The following is a 24,510-nucleotide window of genomic DNA, read 5'->3' as shown; positions in this document are numbered from 1 at the left end:
AGCTACAATGATCATATTTCATGTATATATTTCTAGAGTTAGATTATGATACACAAAGTGTACAAAACAAAATACCAGTCACTAGAATGTATCTACTAGAAATTAGTAACATTTTTTTTTCATTTTATTAGCTACAAAACATGAACATGCATACTCTAATCTCTACACAAATCAACTCTTTTTGCTTACAAGTAATTCCAAAAGCATTTCATCAATTAATCTGCTTAAAACCAACTTCTCCAAATCCAAAACAGTTTCCTCAATTTCATTTACAGTACAACCATCTTTCCAACCAGTAGTACCCCAAGTTCCACCAAACGTCGTAAAACTTAAATCTCGTTCCAACATGACCGAAACTGTGTCTGCATCATACCTCTCCTTAGAAAACTTGCTGTAATTATTTAAAGTTTCAAACTTTTTGATAAATTCTTTAATCAACTGATCCTCGGATACGCAAACTCTTGATGAAAAATTGTATCTTTGATTTTCGTGCTCCAAAAACTCATTTACACAGTCGTGAAAAAGCTCGGAATTCGCTGGCTTGGAGTCTTGAAAAATATTTATTGTTTTCAAGATTCTTGCTTTTTGTTCATTGGCATCAGAAGCATTACTTTGTTCTTGATTGTTTCTTGTTTCGGGTTGATCCGTGCTCATAGTAACATCTCTAACATGATGTGAATCTTTTTCACAAGCTTTATTGGGAGATTGATGCCTCACTTTTTTAGTTTCTGCACAGTAAAAAAACAAATCATGTAAATATCAATATCAGTGGGTCGTGCACAGTAACTTATTAATGTCAAAAAAACTATAACTTTGTTTTCAGTAAGATCGGTTTTGCTATTCAAAATGGTGACGGGGCGGCGCAGTTGCCTTCTTACCTGTCTCTCTGTTGTAATTGGATCATTTTGTTCAATATGAATGAAAATCGACCCCAATGGTTTATTTGTGATAAAAAAAAGTTTACTTTAGATTAAAACCTAGGAAATTTAAATGTATTTTTCTAGCTTAAAATAATTTGGTTGAACAAAACAAGAATATAATAAAAGTTGGCAACATTTTTATGCAATTAGCCCTTTAATATACAATTTTATATCGGCGCCGAAGAACTGTAACTCTGTTTTCGGTAGGATCGGATTTGCTATTGAAAGGGGCGTGGCGGCGCAGCTTGTTGTCCGCTTAACTGCCTCTGTATTGTAATTGGATCCTTTTGTGTTATAAATGAGATCAGTAATTTATAAAAAAATTATACTAAAAACTTTCAAATGTTTATATCAAGTTATCAACTAAGAACTAACAAAGCATGAATCTTTATGATGGTTATGTATGTATGTGATTTACCTTTGTTTGTAACTTCAGAATCCCGAGTTAATTCCTGATTGGTCAACACCTCTTTGACCAGCTTTTCAGTCTTGATGTTCTTCACTTGATTCCTCAACTTGTTGGGATTCTGCTGAGCATTTCTTTGCGGAATCGCTTGCTTCAAAGAACCGTTTTTCGATACTATACTTGTTGACTTTGCATTGTCAACCGGTTTTTTCTTAACCGGTGGTGCCATCTTTTGAATCTTGTCTATTTTCTTTTCAACTTCTTGTTTTCTTTGCGGTTTTGTGACAACAGGAACCGACGCTTTTTGTTTAATATTGACACTTTTGTCTTTGGTTTTCGACTTTTCTTGATGAAGCTTTCTCATTGGATTATCATAAACTTTGACTTGGTGATGATCAGGACCTAAACGTTGAGGTCTCATCAAAACAATCGGTGACGAGTCATCATCCATGAACCTTTTGCTAGTTTGTTTGACTTCTTGTTTATTACTTCTCAAAACTCCTTTAGACTGCATCATTATAATGATTTCATCTAATGACATATGTTCACGGTCCGATTTCTGAACAAAAAATGATGGCTTTTTTGCATTTGGCAAGTCAAAATCGAAAACAGGCCTCGTTTTACTACTAACATCTAATTGTTTTCGAGGCGGTTTTGAGGGAAACTCTTCTAAACCCATAAGTTTTGCAATCAAGTTTGACCCTTTTGACTTTTCCTCTGTAGTCCTTGATGAAAAAGACTCGGAAGAAGTGAACTCGTGAGTCGAATACATCATTGAAGATGATATGCTTGAGCTTGTTGAAGCTATATCAGAAGATAACTGCAACTTATTTTTACCTGCTAAATAAATTGTTTATATTTATTAAAAAAACTTCCAACTTTTAAATTTTGTAATATAAATAGAAGAAAAACGACCAAACCTGCTAAATAAATTGTTTAAATTTATTAAAAAAACTTCAAATTTTAAATTTTGTAATATAAATTGAAGAAAAACTACCAAACCTACTAAATAAAAAGTTAAAATTTATTAAATTATACTTAAAATTTTAAACTTTTAAACATAAATTGAAGAAAAACAACCAAACCTGCTAATGCTTCCGAGTCTTTGCTTGAAAAAACAGTTTCTTGAAAAGATTTGTTTGGTGGCAAAAGATTTTGTTTCGAAAGCCCGTATTTAATCACTTCTCTAAGCTCAGTTAAACAATCTCTTGATGACCTATTTGCTAATTTTCTGTCTTTTCGACAACCCGAATCATAGGGCGTAAAACTTTCAAACCGATCCGAACCAATTCTGCTAAAAAGATCATCACTTTCTTTTTCTTGTTTCTTCTTAGAACTCGGCATACAAGAACCTTCCTGCAATTTGCCAAGAACAATAAGAGATTCTTGAAGATCAAGAGCTCCTTTTAGCAAATCTTTCGCGATATCTTTCGGTTGACTTTTTCGACCACCCCTCTTTGACCATGAATCTATAGTTTGGTTTAGCTTCTGAGTTCCATTTTTCACCTCAACAAGAGACATTTTTTCCTTATCTTTTAAGGATTGTGTTTCTTTTTCGAGTTTTCGGGGCCTCATCTTTTTATGGCGAGTTTTTGATATTTTAATAATTTTCCCTTCAACTACACCTCTTGGATCTTCACAAGTGACAAATGATCTGTACACAACTGATCTCAGGCTTTCTTGAGGCATATTCTGTTATCAAGATAATTAATATGTGACAAAGTCAGAAGCTTTATATAATATTATGAAAAATCCCATTTGGGTTACATTTGTAGCTTACAATATCATCAAATATTAATCCAAAAGACCAAAACAAGACAAATTCAAAGAATTTGTCCGGCTTATTGCCAAACAAGACAAAAGCATAATTCAAGATTCATCAATCACCATCATTATAAAAACAAAAAAATGTAATCTTTACATACATATAGATCTAAACAAGAATCCAAAAGAAAATAAGCCAAACTAAGTTAAACAAGCAAATAATCCAAGAAAAAATGAGTACCTTTTTAAGTATTTATTTTGCTACAACAAGCAGTATCCAGTAACTAGTAACCACCATTGACTAGACCAAAATTATGTCACAAATGACAAAAAAGATTGCTAAAAAATACTCATATGAAAAAAAGTGAAATTGAGATACAAAAACAGCCATTAATGAACACCAAGATTAAGCTTTCTTGGTAGTTTGGTGATGAGATCCACACATGAAAAGCTAAAGGGGAGGTGAATATTGACTTTTTAGTGTGAGCCCACCTCTAAATACTACTACTTATTACACCTACTTCACCATGAAAACAAAATCCAAAACCAAAATAAAAATAAAAATAAAAAACGGAGTGTTAAAAATCAAGATTTGAATCTTGAAACTTGGGAAGTAAGAAACAGTGAACTTTAACTGGACTAAACAGTAAAAGACTAAAGCTTGATGAACCTTGACTTTTTGTTGTGAGCACACCTCAAAAAATCCAAAACTATCTAAAAAAAAGAAAGAAAAAGAAGCAAAAACAGAGTGTTAAAAATCAAGATTATGAATCTTGAAAACTTGGAAGTAAGAAACAAGTAAAAAGATCAAGACTTTAACTGGACTAAACAGTAAAAGGCTAAAGCTTGATGCTTCTTGGCTTTTTGTAGTGAACCCACCTCAAAAAATCCAAAACTAAAAAAATAAAATAAGTAGCAAAAACAGAGTACTAAAAATCAAGATTATGAATCTTGAACACCTGGAAGTAAGAAACAGTGTAAAAAGATCAAGACTTTAACTTGTAATAAACAGTAAAAGACTAAAGCTTGATGAATCTTGGCTTTTTGTTGTGAACCCACCTCAAAAAATCCAAAATTTAAAAAAAAATACAAGAAGCAAAAACAGAGTGTTATAAATCAAGATTATGAATCCAAGAAACAGTGTAAAAGATCAAGACTTTAGTTGAAATAAGCAGTTAAAGACTAAAGCTTGATGAAGTATTGTGAAGGTAAGAGCAAGTTTGGAGGTTAAGCAACCAATTTGATAAGAAATTAATGGCAAATTGAAGTAATATGAGCATGAATGGTTAAAGAATATTATTATGTATGGTGAACAATAATTGGATATTAAGGAAACATGTAATCATGTGATTAATGTTCATCCCAAGAAATATACTTTTCCTTGAGAAGAGAGATAATTATTTGCATAATGATGTTATATTGAAAATCTAAAGATTGTGACTTTTTGGGATTTTACATGAATTATTTTATTTACTGGTGCACTATATTTTTATTGCAAATAACCGTTATACTTATAAATATTTTTGTTTATATTGCAAGATAATATTTTTGTTGTACATGATCTACCTAATTTGTTATATTAAATGTTCTCAACCTAATTTTAATATATTAAAGTTTTTTTATACCCTTTGAATATCATGTAATTAAAAAAATAAAGAATTGTTATCTTTTAAATCGGTCAAAATAACGATGAATGTCACTTTATCAAATTTTGATAAGATTTTTAAATCACAAAACTTTAATATTTCAAAATTATGTTGAAAACTTCTCATGCATATTAAACGAGCCAGTTCTTTTATGTGTGGGCATATTTGAAAAGAAAACCGAGTTTGTAGTTTAATACAAATGCCTTAACAGGATCAGTAAAGTAGTTGTAACATATATATAAAAAATATACATGAAACATAAAAAATGATTTTATAAAGAGAATACATAACAAGTATTATTAAGATCTAAATGACTAAATGTATATATTCAGTCTAATTAATATGATAAGTTTTGGTATAAGTATTTAGTTCCAATTGTTATGAAAGTTAATATCATCACAAGAGTCTTGTTTGGCTGAATTTAGTATCTTTTTGGGGGTGGAGCTTTAAATGTAATTAAAACCCTACCAATCTTATGTTTGCCTCTTGTCTGTTAGACATCAATTTCAAATTCTACTTTAATTTATGATGTATTGGGCAAGTTATTTTTGAATTTGAACATCATTTCCCAAAATATAACTATTATTGTTGGAGGTGGTAAATGAACTAATTATGTTATGTGTCATGATAAATTAAAATATAAAAAAAATATAACTAGTTTGTCAAAAATATACCAATACTCTTGGTTTTGTATATTTTCTAGTTAAGAATTTATAAGTTTAGTTGAGTCAAAGGATACCATGGTCAACTTACCATGGATATGGGGATAATTCTCAAAATAATCCAAAATAAGAGATAGGAAAAAAAATGATCCTAAATGGGTCCACATTCCCAAACTAACCCATGAAATATGTACTGACCAGACGCTTTGGGAAAATAAACGACTAGATTTTTAATCCAATCAAAATGTGACATATGTAAAGGATCTGACACACTAGACGAGATTTTTAAAAATCTTGTCTGTTCCGACCATATTTTAAAGTTAACTCACTTTTTAAAAAACAGTCTATCCAGACGGTTTTTTTATGTTTCATGTCTGGTCCGTTCAAATTATTAATCCTAGATTCTTCTTCATCTTCATCTTCTTCATGCTTCATCTTCATCTTCATCTTCATCTTCATCTTCTCCGGCACCCTCAACCTCACCACCTCACCGCCACCCGACACCACATCACCGCTACCCGCTGCCGCCGCATCACCACCGCCAACCACCAATTCCCCACCTTCGGCAGCCACTTCTCCACCGCCAACCACCAATTCCCCTGTAAAATGGCTAAGCCCAAAACATAATAAACCTGACCTGACTGAGTTATGAGTTAGGATTCGTTACCCACTATATTAGATTGCGTGACACCTTTTAACCATTTTTATTATTATTGTTATTATGGTGTTTGTTTCAGGTAGGATATCTTTTTAAGTTTTTGGGTTGGCGGTTGGCGGTGGTGATGCGGTGAGGTGGTGTTAGAAGGTGGGGAACTGGTGGTTGGCGGTGGTGATGTGGCGGCGGGGGGTGGCGGTGAGGTGGTGTCGGGTGGCGGTGAGGTGGTGTTAGACGGTGATGAGGTTGTGGGGTGCCGGAGAAGATGATGATGAAGAAGAAGATGAAGAACATGAAGAACATGAAGAAGATAAAGAAGATGAAAATAATAATAATTTGAACGGACCAGACAGAAACATAAAAAACCGTCTGGATAGACTGTTTTTTAAAAGGTGAGTTAACTTTAAAATATGGTTGGAACAGGCGAGATTTTTAAGTGTCAGGTCCTTTACACATGTCACATTTTGATTGGATTAAAAATCCAGTTGTTTATTTTCCCAAAGCGTCTGATCAGTACATATTTCATGGGTTAGTTTGGGAATGTGGACCCATTTAGGATCATTCTCTCTCTCTCTCTCTCTCTCTCTCTCTCTTATTTTGGATCATTTTAGGAATTATCCCTTCATAATTTATATAGATATAATATTTCAATTGTACAAGAGTATTACTTTGACATCAATGCACTAGTCAAAATCAAAATTTAACAAACTATCAAAATAAATATAAAAAACTAGTATACCTTGCCATGTACAAATACAATGGATCAAGTCATTTTACTATACATAGAATCCATTTTGAATATGTAGATATGTAAATGAACCAAATGATTATAGACAATAAAGATACACTACATAAAATGTACGAGCTGTTTAAATATTATAAGCTGGGGCGGATTCATATTGATAGCAGAAGTAGCACCCGTTACACCTCAAGTTCTCTTGTAAAGTGAACTTTTTTACGTTTAATGTAATACTATTTAATTTAACTTAAAATCCCAACTTAAAGATACACGTGAAACTGGCAACCAGGCGCCAATATTCCCCAAATGGATAACCGGGTGCCGATACTCGCCAAACAGTGAACCCGGCGTTGGTAGGCACGGAACGTGAAATTGAGTCACTCCTAGAAAACATGTCCTTTTCCTACAAACATTTCCTACAAAATTTCTATGACAAATAATTCTAACAGATTTCAAACGAATTTCCAACAAAAAAACTCTAATGTTGCTACAATATTGCAACATAATAGTAACAACAGAATTTCGTTGGAAAATTGTTGCTAGCTTTCCAACAAAAAATATATATCAACTGAAATATAAATAAACGTATGAAAGTTGTAGGAAGTTTGCAACGGTATATATTTGTAGCAATTTTGTAAGAAAAATTGTTGGAAGATGGTTAAAAATAATTTTAAGCATGAGTTTTTCTAACACCGCCTTTTGTTGGAAAATTGTTGGAAAGTGGGTTTTCCAACAATTATCCTACAAAAGCAGTCGTAGAAAAATGTCTAATTTTCTAGTAGTCCGGGACGCGCGAAACAGATACATGGGCGCTTGTACGAGTGAAATGTGTTACCAAACCCCAGTATGCGTGAAATTGGTAACCAAGCGTTGATACACGTGACGACTATACATAAATACGTAGGTATGTAAATGAACCAAACGAATATAGACAATAAAGATACACTATATAAAATGTACGGGTTGTTTAAATATTATAAGCTTCGGCATGAGTCATGACTCAAAGAGGTCGTTGAATAATATTAAATGAAATAGTATTTGTAGGGCCATTAAAAATGGAATTTGTATATTTTGATACTCCACCGTTTACGGTAACGGACCCAAGTCACCGACGCTATAATAATATATATAATTATATTATGTACCATATCATATCTATGCTTTGATTCGTTACTGACCCCACACGCATTTGGTTCACCAAACCTTTTTAATAAATCGATGATGTATTATTCTTATTTATACATTTGCCCGTTAATTAGGTTAGAAACTCGGGTATTAACATCCACTACTTATGGCCTAGTGTAGCCTGAGCATAGCTCGGTTTGGTTATTAGACGAAATTGAAACCTAAGTCATCGGTGTTTTTAAATATACAAACTATTTGGTTTTTGGTTTTTTTGTTTTTGGTTTTTCGGTTTTGGTTCGGTTAAAGTCGGTTTTTTTCTTCAATTATGTGTAGAATAGCAATAAACTAGAGTAAAATGCAATTTCTGTCCCTGTGGTTTGTACAAATATGCGGTTTTAGTCAAATATTTCCAAACTTGAGATTTCTGTCCATGTGGTTTCATTTCACTCGTTATTAAACCCGACCTCACTAACCCCGTTAAATCTAGTCGCTAAACCAAACAGCGTGCCCATCACGTGAAGGGTAGTTTTTTCCTTTTTCTCCCCAAATAAACCCCAACTGTAATTCGCAAGCTCCATCACGTGAGGCGTTGGTGTGTGTTTGGAGAAAAAGGGACAAAACCGCCCCTCAAGTGAGGGGCACGTTGATGGGTTAATGACCAGACTTAACGGGGTTAGTGGTGCCGAGTTTAATTTCAAGTGTAATGAAAACCACGTGGACGAAAATCGTAAATTTGAAACTATTTGACTAAAATCACATATTTGGATAAACCACATGGACCGAAAACCACAGTTCACTCGATAAACTATAATAGACAGTAAATCGGTTAACATGTCCATCAAACTAGACGTTAGAAGCAACGTATATTTTAAAACGAAGTGTAACGAATTGAACATACAAGAAATCATGGTCAAAGTATGATTCTTGCATATCATTGCTACATATGTTATAATCTTTAAAAGTTAAAACTCAAGGCAATTGCCTGGTTTGTAAAACAAAAGAAGAAAATAAAGTAAACTGAAAAAGCAAAATAGTTTGGTTTTTACATGAACAATAAAGCATGATACCCTAAAAGAATTGAAATGAAGAACAAATTTTGTTTGTGAATAATTTATTCATTAATTTAAAAACCAGATAACTTAATGATAAAGCTATCCAACTAATGACAATGAATGAATGATAAGACATTATCTTTTTCCTTAATATCCAAACTAGAATTATAGATAATAAACAAACTTGGTAATCCACCTGAAAACTCAATTAACAAGATGAAGCTCGTTTTATATCATATATGTATAAAGTTGATTAAAAACTTAAGATCATGTGTAATGGTTAATGCTCTTTAAAGTGCATTTTACGCCATAACATCATCACTCTTTTAGTCTTTTTAGTCAAATGCAAGTGGAATGAATAATACACATTCAAGACACATATGGATGTTATGATAGAAATGCCCCGAGAGAAGCGTAGGGGATTTATCCAGCCATATAACGTTCCTATAATATCTCATTACGCACGGACTTTGCTAATTTGTCACGCTTAATGTCAGCTCCTTGCTGAATTGCAACAAAATGTACTATTATTAGACCATCTGTAGTCAATGGCGTTTTGAAGAGTTTTGAGGGCAAAACGCTAGGAAACACCGCCCCCCTTGCGTGTTGTGGTTGGCTTTTGATCAAGCGTTTCCTACAAGACGCTAAGACACGAATTTTGAGGGTTTTGTGAGAGAGAGAGAGGGGAGGAGAGAAAGACGTTTTGGAGTCTTTTTTCCACTACACCCACCTTTTACAAAATGACCAAAAGCTGACTAAGCGTCACATGACGTAAAATGCCCGGATATACTTAGTTTCTACGACGATCTTATTGTTGTTGGTCAATGAAAGTTTATTTTTGCTGTTCAACTTAGGTGTTGATTAAACATCCATTAAGTTTAATTTCTTGATTCAAAGGCAACTTTTAAAGAGAAAGAAAAAGGTGAAAGTGACATTAATTCATTGGAAAACTCATTGATCATGGCACCACTTTTAGTCCCCATGATATTAATTTCTATCCCAAAAGGAGACTACACATTATACTTTACAAGATTTGTGTTATTAATGTTCCTTTTTATGATTTGAAAACTGATTCATTGATTAAACCGGTCGGTCTATTGCTTTCCTTACAAGATTTGTGTTATTAATTAAGCTAATTTTGCTATAAACCATCCACGTTTCTTAATTCTTGTCAACTACATCTAAATCACTAACCCCGTTAAATTTAATCGTTAAATCAAGGGGTAGACATGTCTTTTCACTCTTTCTTTATTATATTACGTATTTTTACGGTTTTCGTCCAAATCTGCGGTTTTAGTCCAGTAATTTCAAATTTGCAATTTTCGTCAAGATGAATTTGGTGGTCAATGGTTCAATCCCAATAATATGTAACAATATTTAGCTGTTTAAAAAAATAATTAAGCTTATTTTACTCGCTTTATAAATTAAAAAGTATATACATAAAGATAGGTTTGAGTAAAACAACCATTTTAGACCGTTCGATGAGTTTAATGAATGAGCTAAGATTAGATTAAAATAAGTGACAATTTGGTCATGTGTTTTATATCAAATTGACAAAAACATGGTGTTGTATTGATTCAATGTGTGTTTTTAATGTGCTTTATGCATTATAGAAAGTTTTAGTTAGCAGAGTTTTTTTTTCCTTTTTTTGTTTACATGAATCATGTAAAGGGTACCGGCAAATCTTTCTTTTAGGACTCGAACACATGACCACTCTATCAAAGTAATGTTGACGCAGTTAGCCGAGTTTAGTATGGTGTTACATCAAGTGTTATATATCAATAATATCATGAATTATCCATGTAAATAATAATAATATTTTTCTTTCCTATAACCAGTATAAAATCATAAATCAGAGCTTTCTGCCTTTCTGGTATCCATTGAAAGTCCTCAAATATTAGAAGTAGACCCATTTAAGTCCCTCAAATTCAAAAAATGACCACCTTAAGCCCTTGTAATTTCAAATCTCTTAATTATCTAGTAAAAACTAAAAACCATGAACCCCACATTCAGTTTTTATAACACAAAAGGTGGCAAGGTTCGCCTCAAAATGAGTCGTTTTTTGTACGAGCCGGGCTGGTTATTGACCCGAAAAGAGATTTTTTATCCGTTTCGTACTTTCGTTGGTGTCAAGGTTGTCCTCAAAATGGGTCATCTTTTATATGGGTCGAAAACGGGCCAGGCCAGACTGTTGACCCAAAAAGATTTTGAATCCATTTCCCTAGAATTTTGTGACAAAAAACCAATATCATGAATTCATGATTATGATTAAAGAACAAGATTATTATAGTAATCTAAAGCTTTGTATAAAGGAACTAGGATGATATCATTGATATGTGCATTAAAACAAGACTAATGAGTTTTCGTAAATAGACCCGTTTTAACTAAATTTAATTTTAGCCCGTTTGAGATAAAAACAACTCAAATTAAACCATTTAAAAGCAGAAAGTGTCAAAATCACCGGAGTAAAGTGCATAATTTTTTTTAACAGAATCAAAGAGAAAGCATAAGCTTCTATCATTGCATAAAAGAGGACAATATCGTCGCAGGGAACGCTAGATAAAATCTAACGGGCAAACTCCTAGTCAATCATCTACACGATCACCTACATCGCAATCAGATTTTATGATTCGTCATAAACATATAGAATAGTATAAAAAAATACAAAAAATTATGAAAAAAAACAAGCGGAAACAAAAGTTTCCAGATTAGGCGATAAACAAGCCGATCTTAGAGTAGTCCAAAAACAACTTTATTAAATCTCAAACTTATAATTAAGCATGTCGGTTTATGCCACACGGGTAACAGCAGCATGCATAGCATCTGCAAGATGAGGCACTGTCTTTGAACTCAAACCAGCCATGCTGATTCTCCTGCATAAAAATAATTTTTTTACATTTAAGAAATATATATATATATATATATATATATATATATATATATAACTCAAAAAAAGTGAGGAACTCTTCATTTTACATGTAAAAAAAATACTAAAAAAATTCATTTTTCATGTAAAAACACATTTTTACATAATCTTTTTACAGCTTTTACATATAAACACATGTAGTAGCCGTTTTAAAAAAAAATTATTTTAAGTAAAAAAACGGTAAAATTTTTTTTTTACAAAATTACTTTTTTTTATTGGAATATCTTCTACATGTATTTATAAACAAAAAGTCCAAAAAAATTTAAGTTAAAACTAATTTTTTACATGTAAAATCGAGCTTTATATTATTTTTTTACATGTAAAATGAAGAGTTCCCAGTTCCTCACTTTTTTTTGAGTTCCCTCTTAAATAAATATATATATATATAACAAAATCATATATACATACACACACATATATGTAAAAGAATATATTATTACCCATCAGAAGTCATGTAGATGTGATATTCTTTTGTCATGAAAGCAACTTGTTCAGCATTCAAACCAGTGAATGTAAACATTCCAATTTGCTTAATAATATGAGTCCAGTCACCAGGTGTTCCTTCCACATGTGCAAATTTTTAGCTAAATATTTTTGTTATTTATTTATTATTTTAAATATTTTAAATGCTAGTCATACCTCTTGCTTGTATGGCCTCTAATAATTGCTTGCGCATGCTGATAATCCGATCAGCCATTGCTTTAAGCTCAACCGTCCACTCATTATACAAATTACTATATAAAACACAAATAAATTTAATAAAGTTTAAAATTTATAATCCGAAAAACCGATTTTTATATAAAGTACCTGTCTTTAAGTATAGTTGCAACAATAGATGCACCATGAAGAGGCGGACTTGAATACATCGGCCTAATAACCAATTTCAATTGACTTTCAACCTTGCTTGCAACATCAGCTGTTTTGCAAACCTGTTAAATGAGCTTTAGTTAACTTCACCGTAAGGGTAAATTAGTAATTTTGAATCCACCAAGAATAGTCAGTTTGAAATGACTACATACAATGCTAAGGGCTCCGACACGTTCAGCATAAAGTCCCATATTTTTAGCATAACTTTGAGCTGCAAAGCATTCACCGCCATCGGCGACAAACATTCTAACAGATTGCGCGTCTGCATCAAGGCTGCCACTTGCAAACCCCTAAAAACAAATAATAAAAATGCATATTTATTTCTTTGTAACGCCTCAAAAAAATTCAAAAACAATTTAAAAAGGTCAAATTTTGCATTAACCTGATATGCACTATCGAAAAAGGGTAACAACCCTTTTGATCTCATTAACTTTCTGATCTGCTCCCACTGATCAAGAGTCGGATCAACGCCGGTTGGATTGTGAGCGCATGCATGGAGAAGAATTATCGCTCCGTTTGGAGCATTACCTAAATCTTCCAGAAGACCTAATTGCATAGTCACATATAACAATACAACATCAAGTCGATATCATTATCAAGTAGGGGTGGCAAATGTGACCCATTGGGTTGAATGGGTTGTAATAAAATGCATATAATGGGTCAGAATGGGTCAAACAAAAAAAGAAAATGATTGAAACAGGTCAAAACGGGTTGACATTTCTCAAGTTTTTTTTATTTTTTATTTTATTGGAACGAGAAAAACGGAGGAAACTTTTTAGTACTTTTACTTTTTTCGTTTTTGATTTATATTTCGAGTTAACTTTTTAATTATTTTTTTTGTACCTCTCATTAAAAAATTCAAAAAAAATAATTAAAAAATCATAACTCGAAATATAAATCAAAAACTAAAAATGTAAAAGTACTAAAAAGTTTCCTCCGTTTTTCTTCGTTCCAACAAAAAATAAATAAATAAAACTAATGTTATTTCAATATTTCATACCTTGGAAATCAAGCCCACGTGTTGTAGGATCATAGTAACGGTATGTTTTCACGGATAATCCTGCTAAAGTAAAGATTTTGGGATGGTTTCCCCATGTTGGAGACGGGATGTATACCGTTTTCTGATAAAAAAAAAGGTGATTTAAATAATCATATGATTATCATTATTATTTTGCGAATGTATTTAGAGTGAACGAAAAATAAATAAACTTGATTGCTTACTTCATAATAATGCTTTGCAAGAAACTCTCCACCAACCCTTAGTGAGCCAGTTCCTGATAAGCACTGCACGGTAGCCACTCTGTTCTCTTGAATTGCAGGGCTATTTTTCATTTTTTTTCCACAAGAAAAAAATTATTAGTTAATTAATTAGAGTAAGAATAAACACTTACAAAGTAGATACGTATCTTTTTTTTCTTTTTTTTGTTGACAATTTTAATATTTTAAGCAATGTTTCACTACCAGACGAGTCATCGAACCGTCCGCCTTACTGGTTCAGTGGTCAGGCCGACTTCAGATACCGGATGACATAAAAAATAAAGGGTGTAAACGAATATGTATTATATGTAAATTATACATATTCTAAAACTCCAGCCCGGGTTGCCAGTAGTTCTTTAAGCTTCAGCACGGCTCGTTTAATATTTATTAAATAATAACTAATTTATATACATTTATACTTATATATATATATATCATAATATACATTACTTAGTTACTTTTATCATAATTTTATATGTAGCAACTAATATGTATTACATGAAAATTATACATATAATAAGCTTGTTTATACTTGCAAGCCAGCTCAAGTTCGATAAGTGAAGCTCGGGCTCAGGCTTGTTTAGTAGACAAGTTTATTTTCAGGCCCGAGACCAGGATCAAGCTCGTTTAAGCTCAGTTTGATTTGAGCTTTCGACGGGCTGATCTCAATTAGCTCATGAGCGGCTAGACCCTTTGGAAATTGAGAACTTCGAGAACCATTTTGAGCCAAAAAAAAACCTCTAAAAAATATTTTAAAAAATTATAAAACAAAAAAAAAATTAAAAAAAGTAAAAACCAAAATTCTTATATTTCATTCCGGTTTCATAAAAAAAAAACTTCGTATTATACATGTGTATAATTTCATTTAATCTCTAGTTATGCAATGTACACATATGTACATTATCATTTACCTTAAATTGTACATATGTGTATGAAAAAAAACATGTATGTACATATATGTACATATTATACATATGTGTATAATTTAGCTAAACCGAGACGGTTTTTTTTATGAAACCGGGATGATAAATAAGAAGTTTGGTTTTTTTACTTTTTTTTGTTTTATGATTTTTTAAAGTTTTTGGGTTTTTTGTGGTCTAAAATGGTTCTCAAAGTTCTCAATTTCAAAATAGTTCTCACATGATCCTGATCCTATATATATATATATATAATAAAATTAGACCAATCAAAAATAAAAATGTTACCTATCAGCATCAAAAATAAGCTTTGCACTACCCTTATTAAAATCTGCAAGTCCCACAATGGGAAGATACTCTTTAACCCGAGCCCTAAACATCACGAAACACTAAAATCACTAAACCGAAGACCACCAAATACAAACCAAATTAATATACAATAAGAAGTTACTTAACGGGTCATTAACGAGCTTCTGTTCCGCCTGCCTAACGACATTGAGAACCAGAGGCTTCCCTTCCTATTAATAACAATAACACCAAATCAATTTAAATCAATTTTCATAATTAAGTGCAATTAAAGAACTTTTAATTTATTAATTTAGAACATCATCATAACTAATTACCTCGGTTCGATAAGCGCCTACGCCCAAGTTCAACTTTGATGGGTGTGAATCTTTGTTGTATGCAACAGTCACCTGAATTTTGTCCCATCATAACAATGACAAAACTTAAACTTTATTATTATTATTATTATTATTATTATTATTATTATTATTATTATTATTATTATTATTATTATTATTATTATTATTATTATTATTATTATTATACAAAAAAACAAAAACCAGATGCACCTTTCACCAAATCAATGACATAGATTATTATCTAAAATGACTAAAACCCTAAAAATCTAACCCCCCCCCCCCAAAAAAAATAACATTTTAAAAAAAAAAACTAACAATTGATCCTACGGATGCTAACGAGTCACACCGCTCGCAAGCAACTCGAGATTGGGTCGATGAAAAGCTCAAAATAAACCAAGCCTTATCGAGCCCCAGCTCGAGCCTTGAAAAGTAAACTCTTATTGCCTTCTAAATATTAATTTCACATTACACAACAGAGCTTAAGCTTGTTAAGGTTTCCTCAAAATATATAAAAATAACTACAAAACGCGTATAAATTATTTGATAAATAATAACCAAGCTGAGCGAGCCAAGCTCTGGCTCATTTAAGGTACTAAGCGCGACAAGGTTTTCTCGAAATATATAAAAATAATTCAAAACTTAAATAAATAAATTAATTAATATTAAAAATAAATAATAAACTACAAAAATATTTTAATTTAATAAATAATAAACAAGCCGAGCTTTACTCATTTAAGGTACTGCACACGAGCTCGAGCCTAAGCTAGATAAAGGTTTCTCAAAACTCATATAAACTAAATATTATTAAATAATAAAAGCTCGAACGAGCTGAGCTCAAGTAGGGGTGCTTTACACCCCCCAATTATTATTCTATTGAGATCAATCTTAGAGTAACTGATAGATCAGTAAATGTAATATGTTATCTAAAGATTAAAAACCCCAAAATTGTGTTTATGTTGAAATATTAAACTTGATCGATCGGTAAAACATTATTATTAACTGATTTAAAATCTAACAGTAGCATAAACATAATACATATACATATAGATACATACCCCTAAGATTGTATCTTCAGGAGCACGAACGATCTGGGCGAACACGGAGTTTGAATGATCAGCAGACATGTTTGTTTGATGTTCAAAGAAATAATAATAATATGATTGAAAGACACAGACAAATTGGGGTTTTATTCTTACAGTGGGCGCAGTGGGTTTATTATTGAAAATATATACCGTGGGCACCACGCCATTTACCATTTTGGCCCACAAGGGGTTTGTGATATTTGTTCTTGACAAGACTGGTTGGTTAATAGCATGTTTAGAAGATGGTTCGGTTTTGACGGTTTGAACCCGCTCTTAATTATATTTTTATACATTCGTAAAATGAATTAAGGGTGTTCGTGGTGCGGTTTTCGGCTAAAGTCAAACTGAAAACCAAAACTTCGGTTTCTTGAGTTATCGAAACCGTTAGGTTTTGGTTTTTTCGGTTTTCCTTTTTGTTTCGGTTTTTTCAGCTTTTACCATTTGAGCCTGGAAATTTTAGGCCGAAAAATTTTTGGCAAAATTAAATGAATTTATGTATAAATAATTTTGTTAATTGCAATATTGTAGACTATTATACATATGACCAAAAATATTTGAGTTATATATTTATTAAATTATTATAAATTACTTAATATAAAATATAAAAAAATGTAGGAATCCAGTTTGGTTCGGCTTTTTCGGTTTTAATTACATGAAAAACCAAAACCGAACCGTTAGTTCGGATTTTATAAATACATAAAACCAAACCGTTGGTTTTTGTTTGAACTTTTCGGTTTTTGCACACCCCTAAAATGAATTGTATTACTACTCATGACTTGACCTGGTAGAACCGGTCGTTTTAGCTGGTTAAACGGTGTTAACGTTGGTTTCAACGGGTTTGAACATCACCAATGTTAGTTGTATACTTCAAAATTGTTTTAAGTTAAGAGTGGCGTTCAATATATTACTATTTCAAGTATAGAATTGCATGAATTACATATTATACTTGTAAGTAGTGTTTTACTATTAATTTATTATAACTAAGTTGACAAGTTATAAGGAACCATGATCTAGTAATATAGTGTTTGTCTTTTCACAAGTGTAACAATGGTTTAGTGGGTTCAAAACTTTATACTTGGAAATGCAAGGTTTGGTGTAATTGAGTTAAAAAGTTGCTGTACAAAAATTATATTTAAAAGTGGTTATTAAACGAACTACTTCTAGTCTCCACGTCTAACTGTCAATTTGTCGATAATACTTTGGTTAATAAACAAACATTGAACTTTGGCCCAATTCTTATCATTGGATTAATTTGTTTATAATAAAACTAATTAAGTTGACTATGAGATATTTTTTATTGTTATATGCGAATGTCAATGTGGACTTTTGGAAATATAAAAGGTCAAGATTAAAAATGATGCGGCCGTCTTCAATTGGCTAGGACCGCATTATTAAATAAATTGATAGCAAGTTATTGAAAGTTGACTAAACGAAAACAGAGGTGCACAAATCAAGTTTTTTAGTTTTTAATACCCGGTTCTAAGTACGAAATTGGTTCCGGGTATGATTAGATATTGAAAAACCGAGTAATGGTCATACCCGGGTCGGGTTCGGGTAAGAGTATTGTCTCTAAAAACCATATCTTATGCACTAAGTTCGGGTCGGGCATAGAATTGGGTAATGTAAAACCGGATATTTGAATACTCTATTTTCGGGTATAGATTGAGATTTTTAAGAAGCTGCACGTATTTTTGGATACTTTTGGGTATAGATCGGGTATTTGAAAAATCCGGTTTCGGGTGTTGGAAGAATCTGGTTTTGGGTAAACTAATTCTGGTTTTCGGGCATTACCGGGTACAAATCGAGTTCGGTTCCAGGTACAGGTTTTGGTACTAAAATGCATACCTTATCAGTACCCTATAGGTAGGGTTAAGTAGTAAAAACCCGGGTATAAAAAAATCGGTTCCTGATTTTTTTCGGGTCCGGTTTCAGGTTCGTTTTTTTTTTTCATCTCTAAGGGCCTGTTCTTGAGTTTTTTTAAAGGATGGAAAGGAAAGGAAAGGAAACTAAGGATAGTTAAAAAATGGGTGTTATTGAGTTTTTTTTAGGATGAAAAGAAAATGAGTAAGAGGAGTTAGGAGGGATTATATTAATGTATTTTTTCAATAAGTTATCATCCAAAAAATGGGATGATTACTAAGGATAACATGATAACATAGCTATCATTTCTTTTCCTCTAATTTCCTTTTAACTCAAGAACAAACCTAATTAAAAAAATTTTCCTTCCCTCCCCTTCCCTTTCTTATCCTTCCCCCTCCTTTTCTTTTCTTTCCTTAGTTAAAAAACTCAAGAACAAGGCGTAAATGAAATCAATTTTTGTTGACGCCCGGGCTTGTCCACTTGTTAACAAGCTTGGGCTGTTCTTTTGGGCTGCAATGTCATTTTGCCAGTCCATTTGTTAGCCCATACAGTTTAATGGTTACCCATTACATAGGGCCCGAGACTCCGGGAGCATAAAACTACATTTGGTATATCAAACGGACTCTGATTAAACTCAAACTAGCGGCCAATAAAAGATTTCAGGTTTACAATTTTCGATTTTAAGCTCGTAAAATTTAGATTTTTTGTTCAAATCATTGTGTGTTTATTTTTATTTCTATTAGTGTGTTCCTCGACATTGTGTTATATTACTCCGCATTGTGTTATATTACGTGATCCATTGTCTTTTTACCATTTCTAGATTTAGGAGACTGTGTATAATAACTTAACATTACTAGATAACTAAAAAAAATTAATCTTTTGTTTTATAAAGTTTAATTAATTAAAAATATTATTAACTACAATCAAACTCACATCAAATCATACTTTGAACATCATCAAACTACCAAGAACCTTTATACACAACTCGGGTTGTAGTCTCAAAAACCCGGCCCGTCTCTTCTATACTTACCCATCTCCATTTCACGGGTATTCTGCGCTTCACCACTCGATCCAGACGGATACAGCCCATACTCACTCGTGGGCCGGCTATATTCACTGCTAGCATATTCTTGTGTACCTAAAGCCATCTTTCTGAACTTAACCATATCCGCATTGTATTGGGCCGTGTCATAGTCCGAGCTCCCGTATGACGAGGTTTGACCGGCCCGGATTCCCTCGTTTAGGTCTGCGAGTGAGACGTCTCCTTCCAAGGCCCGAACCACTTGGATCATTTTGGGCCGACGGCGGGCTGAGTGACGGACACAGGCCGCGGCACAAGACACCATACGGGCCATTTCGTTGTGGTTGTATTGTCGTTGTAGACGTGAGTCAACTATCGAGTCAAAGTTTTTATCGTCCATAGCTCGAGTAAGCAACGGTCTTGCCTGTGTTTTGGTTTATGTTAGTATCATAAAATTGCACCGAACTTGTGAGCAACTCTATAGAATAGTAACCAAGTTTTGAACCTGGTCACTCATAAATAAAGTTTTCTTTTTGTTCTAATCCTAGATATTTTACCTGGATAGCAGGTCATGCAGGTTTTTTTTAGTTTTAAATAGTTTGACATGCAAAACATTTTTTAAAAATTGAAAAAAAAAATTTAATTGTGAAAAATTGCAAAAAATAATAATAACAATATGGAAAATTGAAACAAAAAAAAAAACTGAAAAATTGCAACAAAAAAATATGAAAAATTAAAAAAAAACTTATTATTTATTTTTTATTTTTACAATTTTCCAGTTTTTTTTTTTTCACAAAAAATTGCAAAAAAATAATAATAATCTGGAAAATTGCAACAAAAAAAAGCTGGAAAATTAAATATATAGGGGCAATGTTAAACTATTTAAATTTTGTCACTTTAAAAAAAGATATTTTGCAATGTTAAACTATTTAAAAATAAAATAAAAAAACTACAAAACCTGCTATCTAGGTAAAATATATAGGATTAGAACAAAAAAAAAATTTTAGTTACCTAATTGGAACAAGAGATTTTATGAGTGACCTGATTGCAACAACTTCAAAACTTGGTTACTATTCTATAGATTAAATATAAAGTTTGAAACTTTTTCTACTTAAAAGAATAGATTCAACAGTTTCTAACCGCTTTTAGATTATGCTTCATCTCTAACCGGTCGAACAGGTAGAAGTAACATCAACATAAACAAACGGGCTATACGGGTAAAAAGTACCCCAAAGTGAATTCGGGTAAAGATTTTCATTTAAGTTTTCTCGTTGCGTTTAAACACATTTGGGTCAAACCCATAAATTCCCAGTAAAAATTTCAAATCTTTTTCGACCCGTTAAAGAAATCGTGAGGCCAACTCCACAAAAATACTAAAAAAGGTGATCGAAAAATAATAACAAGTTCATAATAAGTGAACTTACCCAGTCTACTAAACTATCATCCGTATAAGTTTGAGCTGAATCAACGGGCCTACGGCCCGTGATCAATTCCAAAAGCATGACACCAAACGAGAACACGTCTAATTTGTCTGTGAGTTTGCCAGAAGACGCATACTCTGGAGCTAAATACCTAAAAATAAATAGTGGATTAACATATAAGAAAGCACGAAACGGGCTCTTTGAGAAACTAAATACGATACGACAAACTCGTGAAGAAAAATAAAAATAAAAACTTTACCCGAAAGTTCCCATAACCCGAGTTGAGACATGAGTAGCAACTTCAGAAGTAATCTTGGCGAGCCCAAAATCAGCTACCTTTGCCTCAAAGTTGAAATCAAGAAGAATATTAGCGGCTTTAATATCGCGATGAATGATCTTAGGATGGCCTGCAAACAAAAAAAATGTTAACGACTATTAAACTATCAAAAAAATAAATATTTACTAATAATCTTTTGCATTTTATATCTTAAAATTTTAATAAACTTACAATCCTCATGGAGATATGCTAGTCCCTTCGCCGCTCCAAGTGCAATTTTTAATCTTGTTGCGAACTCCATTACCGGACAATTCTTTCCTGTAATCGTTTTTATTCAAAGATTTGGATTAGAGTAAACTATGGTTTTCGTCCATGTGGTTTCTAGTTTGTCTAACTCTTCGCTTTTACTCTTATAGTTTCAAATTTGTGATTTTCGTCCATGTGGTTTCATTTCACTTGCAATTAAACCCGACCACACTAACCCTGTTAAGTTGGTCGTTAAACCCACCAGCGTGCCCATCAAGTGAGGGGCAGTTTTGTCTTTTTTCTCCCCAAATAATCCCAAGCCCCCTCACGTGAGGGGGCTTGCGAATCAGGACTGGGGAGAAAAAAAGACAAAACCGCCCCTCACATGATGGGCACGCTAACGGGTTTAACGACAAGGCTTAACGGGGTTAGTGTAGTCAGGTTTAATTGCAAGTGAAATGAAACCACAATGACCAAAATCGCAAATTTGAAACTATTTGACTAAAACCGCAGATTTAGACAAACCACAATGACGAAAACCGCAGTTTAGTGTTAAGATTATTACCATAACACAACGAACACGTTCGTTATAATATAACTAACGCATAGTGGTTTATAAACTTACCATGTAGATGAAATTCCAATGTGTTATTTGGAACAAACTCATAAACAAGCAATCTTTGAGCACCAGTCATACAATATCCAACTAATGAAACAAGATGCTTATGATGAACTCGGCTAATAATCTCGACTTCCGCTTGAAACTCCCGCTCGCCCTGCCCGCTACCCGTTTTCAACTGTTTAACCGCCACTTCTTTCCCGTTTGGAAGCACACCCCGATGCACGTATCCGAACCCGCCTTGTCCAAGAAGATTAGCTTCCGAAAACCCATCTGTCGCCACTGCTAACTCTTCATAAGTGAATGTACTCTTTGAAAACCCGAGTGACATCCCGGGTGACGGTGGCTGAACAGGGTTCGGGTTTGGATTTGACCCACCCGAAAAATTTGAGCCCGAACCCGATCCTAAACCCGAACCGCCACTGCTGCTGATGAATGGTTGTGGTGGTGGTGGAGTGGGTTTTGGTGGCGGCATTGTTACGATATGCGCGGCGCCAGGTGGCGGTGCGCCGTAGGAATCAACTGTAAAAGATGTAAAAATTGAAAATATTTAGTCAAGATGTCATATCGAAACAAAAACTTACGGTTTGGTTTTATGTTTTTTGTAAAAACCGAACTTTCTGTTCCGTTGCGGTTTTATGTGTAGTTAAAGTCTAAAACCAAAAACCAAACCGAGCTTATAACTTTTTTATTTTTCATTAAAAGTTTTGAGTAACTTATAATACATATAACGCAAATATCTTAGCCCAAATGTATAATAATCAGCTTTTTTTCAAAAACCAAACCGAACTTATTACTTTTTTTATTTTTCATTATAAGTTTGAAGTAACTTATAATAGTTTAACCCAAATATTTTTGCCCAAATGTATAATAATCAGTTCTTTTTCGGCCCAAAGTTTCAAACTCAAATAGCAAAACTAAAAAAATCAAAACTGAAAAGTTATCTAAAACTCAGAAACCAAGGTTTCGGTATTTGTTTTGGATTTAGCTCAAAACTAACCAGACCCGACCCATGCACACCCCTAAAACCAAACTTTCTGTTTAATATATACTTTAACCGAAATATTTTCGCTCAAACATATAATAATCAATTAATTATTAACTAACAAAATTTTTTTATCCCAAATTCATTATTTTTTCAAAAAAAAAAAACTTTTTTTCTGTCCAAAATTTTAAATCTCAAATGGCAAACCCAAAAAACCAAAACCTAACAGTTTACAAAAACTCAAAAACCAAGATTTCGGTATTTGGTTTGGTTTTAGCTCAAAACTATACCAAGCTGACCCGGGGCATGCACACCTCTAAAAAGTTATCAAAAACCAAGATTTCGGTATTTGGTTCGGTTTAAGCTCAAAACTGTACCAAACCAACTCATGCACACCCCGAAAAGAACACGGGTTATTAAAACAATAAAAAGCACCAACCTTTAGGCGGTGGCGGCGGAACATAATAACCCGGCGGCGGTTGAGTTCTCTTCCGTTTCTTCTTACAGCAAAGAAACAACACACTGAGTACAACAATAATCAAAACCCCACCAATTGCAATCCCAACAACAACCCCAGTTGATATTCCACCAGAATTATCATTATTATTACCATCCGCCGGCGGAGTTCCGGCAGCTCGTCTCGGCGGCGGCGGAGTCCGGCGAGGAGGAGCCGGCGGTGTGTTTCTTGGAGTGGGTGGCGCCGGCGGTGAGATTGCCGGAGTTTGAGTTTCCGGCGCCGGCGGAGATGTCGCCGGAGTTGGGATTTCCGGCGGTGGTGGAGATATTGTTGGAGGTGGAGTGACCGGCTCCGGCGGAGAAGAAGCTGCCGGAGGTGGAGAACCAGTGGTGGTGGGTGGTGGTGAAGTGGTGTTGGCCGGAGGTGGTGGTGTTGGTGCCGGAGAAGTGACCGGCGCCGGAAAAGACATGATTAAAAGAGTATTAAGTAATTAAAGATTTGATATGATAAAGTTTAGTGGGTTTTGTTTAAATTGTTGTTGTTAATAATAATATAGCAAATTAGTGTGGTAAAGAGTTGCCGGAAAGTTGGTTTTCCGGCGGGATTAATTTAGTGGAAAGATGGTTAATGTAAAAATATAAAAAAAAATGGGAGTGAGTGGATTTCCACATGGAGAAGTAGAGATGAAGATGGAACTTTTTGGGTAGATTATTATTATTATTATTATTATTATTATGTTGGTGGTGAATAGTACGGGAGAATCTCGGTGTTTCATGTGACCCGTGGTTGATTTTTATTTGCATTATTTAGTTTCAAGGGCAACATGATGATGATGGAAGACTATGCGAGTATGTGACGTTCAATGGTTAGATCCTTAAACCAAACGGGTTTAATCTCACCGCACTGTCGTGTTTTTGGGCAAGTGTTCACGAGCGTTGGCCTTAGATGAACGTTTTCTTGGG

General features: G+C 33.3%; 3 protein-coding genes across 4 annotated transcripts; all 3 read right to left on the bottom strand.

Annotated features, from left to right (window-relative positions):
- Nucleotides 1–68: 68 nt before the first annotated feature.
- LOC143612487 (uncharacterized) lies at nucleotides 69–3,485 on the bottom strand. Of its 2 annotated transcripts, XM_077086463.1 has the most exons (4): nucleotides 3,332–3,485; nucleotides 2,412–3,018; nucleotides 1,339–2,163; nucleotides 69–728 (listed from the first exon to the last, which is right to left on the bottom strand). In XM_077086463.1, the coding sequence occupies exons 2-4, from the start codon at nucleotides 3,013–3,015 to the stop codon at nucleotides 172–174; spliced, it is 1,986 nt and encodes a 661-aa protein (XP_076942578.1). In that variant the 5' UTR covers nucleotides 3,016–3,018; nucleotides 3,332–3,485; the 3' UTR covers nucleotides 69–171. The 2 variants fall into 2 exon arrangements, with proteins under 2 accessions (XP_076942578.1, XP_076942576.1); XM_077086461.1 differs by lacking the exon at nucleotides 3,332–3,485 and having other exon boundaries at nucleotides 2,412–3,276.
- An 8,182-nt stretch (nucleotides 3,486–11,667) lies between these two features.
- Nucleotides 11,668–16,732, bottom strand: LOC143612491 (aspartate aminotransferase, cytoplasmic-like). The gene is made up of 12 exons (XM_077086467.1): nucleotides 16,636–16,732; nucleotides 15,560–15,631; nucleotides 15,393–15,454; nucleotides 15,225–15,308; nucleotides 13,984–14,083; nucleotides 13,763–13,883; nucleotides 13,145–13,308; nucleotides 12,915–13,052; nucleotides 12,703–12,824; nucleotides 12,535–12,629; nucleotides 12,336–12,456; nucleotides 11,668–11,842 (listed from the first exon to the last, which is right to left on the bottom strand). Exons 1-12 carry the CDS (start codon nucleotides 16,702–16,704, stop codon nucleotides 11,758–11,760), a joined length of 1,233 nt encoding a protein of 410 aa, XP_076942582.1. The 5' UTR covers nucleotides 16,705–16,732; the 3' UTR covers nucleotides 11,668–11,757.
- Nucleotides 16,733–19,440: 2,708 nt separating this feature from the next.
- LOC143612482 (proline-rich receptor-like protein kinase PERK1) lies at nucleotides 19,441–24,031 on the bottom strand. Its single transcript, XM_077086458.1, has 6 exons — nucleotides 23,531–24,031; nucleotides 22,113–22,628; nucleotides 21,473–21,559; nucleotides 21,224–21,371; nucleotides 20,968–21,115; nucleotides 19,441–19,967 (listed from the first exon to the last, which is right to left on the bottom strand). The coding sequence occupies exons 1-6, from the start codon at nucleotides 24,015–24,017 to the stop codon at nucleotides 19,521–19,523; spliced, it is 1,833 nt and encodes a 610-aa protein (XP_076942573.1). The 5' UTR covers nucleotides 24,018–24,031; the 3' UTR covers nucleotides 19,441–19,520.
- Between the last annotated feature and the right edge of the window lie 479 nt (nucleotides 24,032–24,510).

Source organism: Bidens hawaiensis, unplaced genomic scaffold, assembly GCF_021521415.1.
Source record: "Bidens hawaiensis isolate Kalapana, Puna unplaced genomic scaffold, B.hawaiensis_p1.1 tig00034632_1, whole genome shotgun sequence".
Taxonomy (NCBI): domain Eukaryota; kingdom Viridiplantae; phylum Streptophyta; class Magnoliopsida; order Asterales; family Asteraceae; genus Bidens; species Bidens hawaiensis.
Note: the sequence above shows the minus strand (reverse complement) of the source record. Positions and strands in the feature narration are given on the sequence as shown.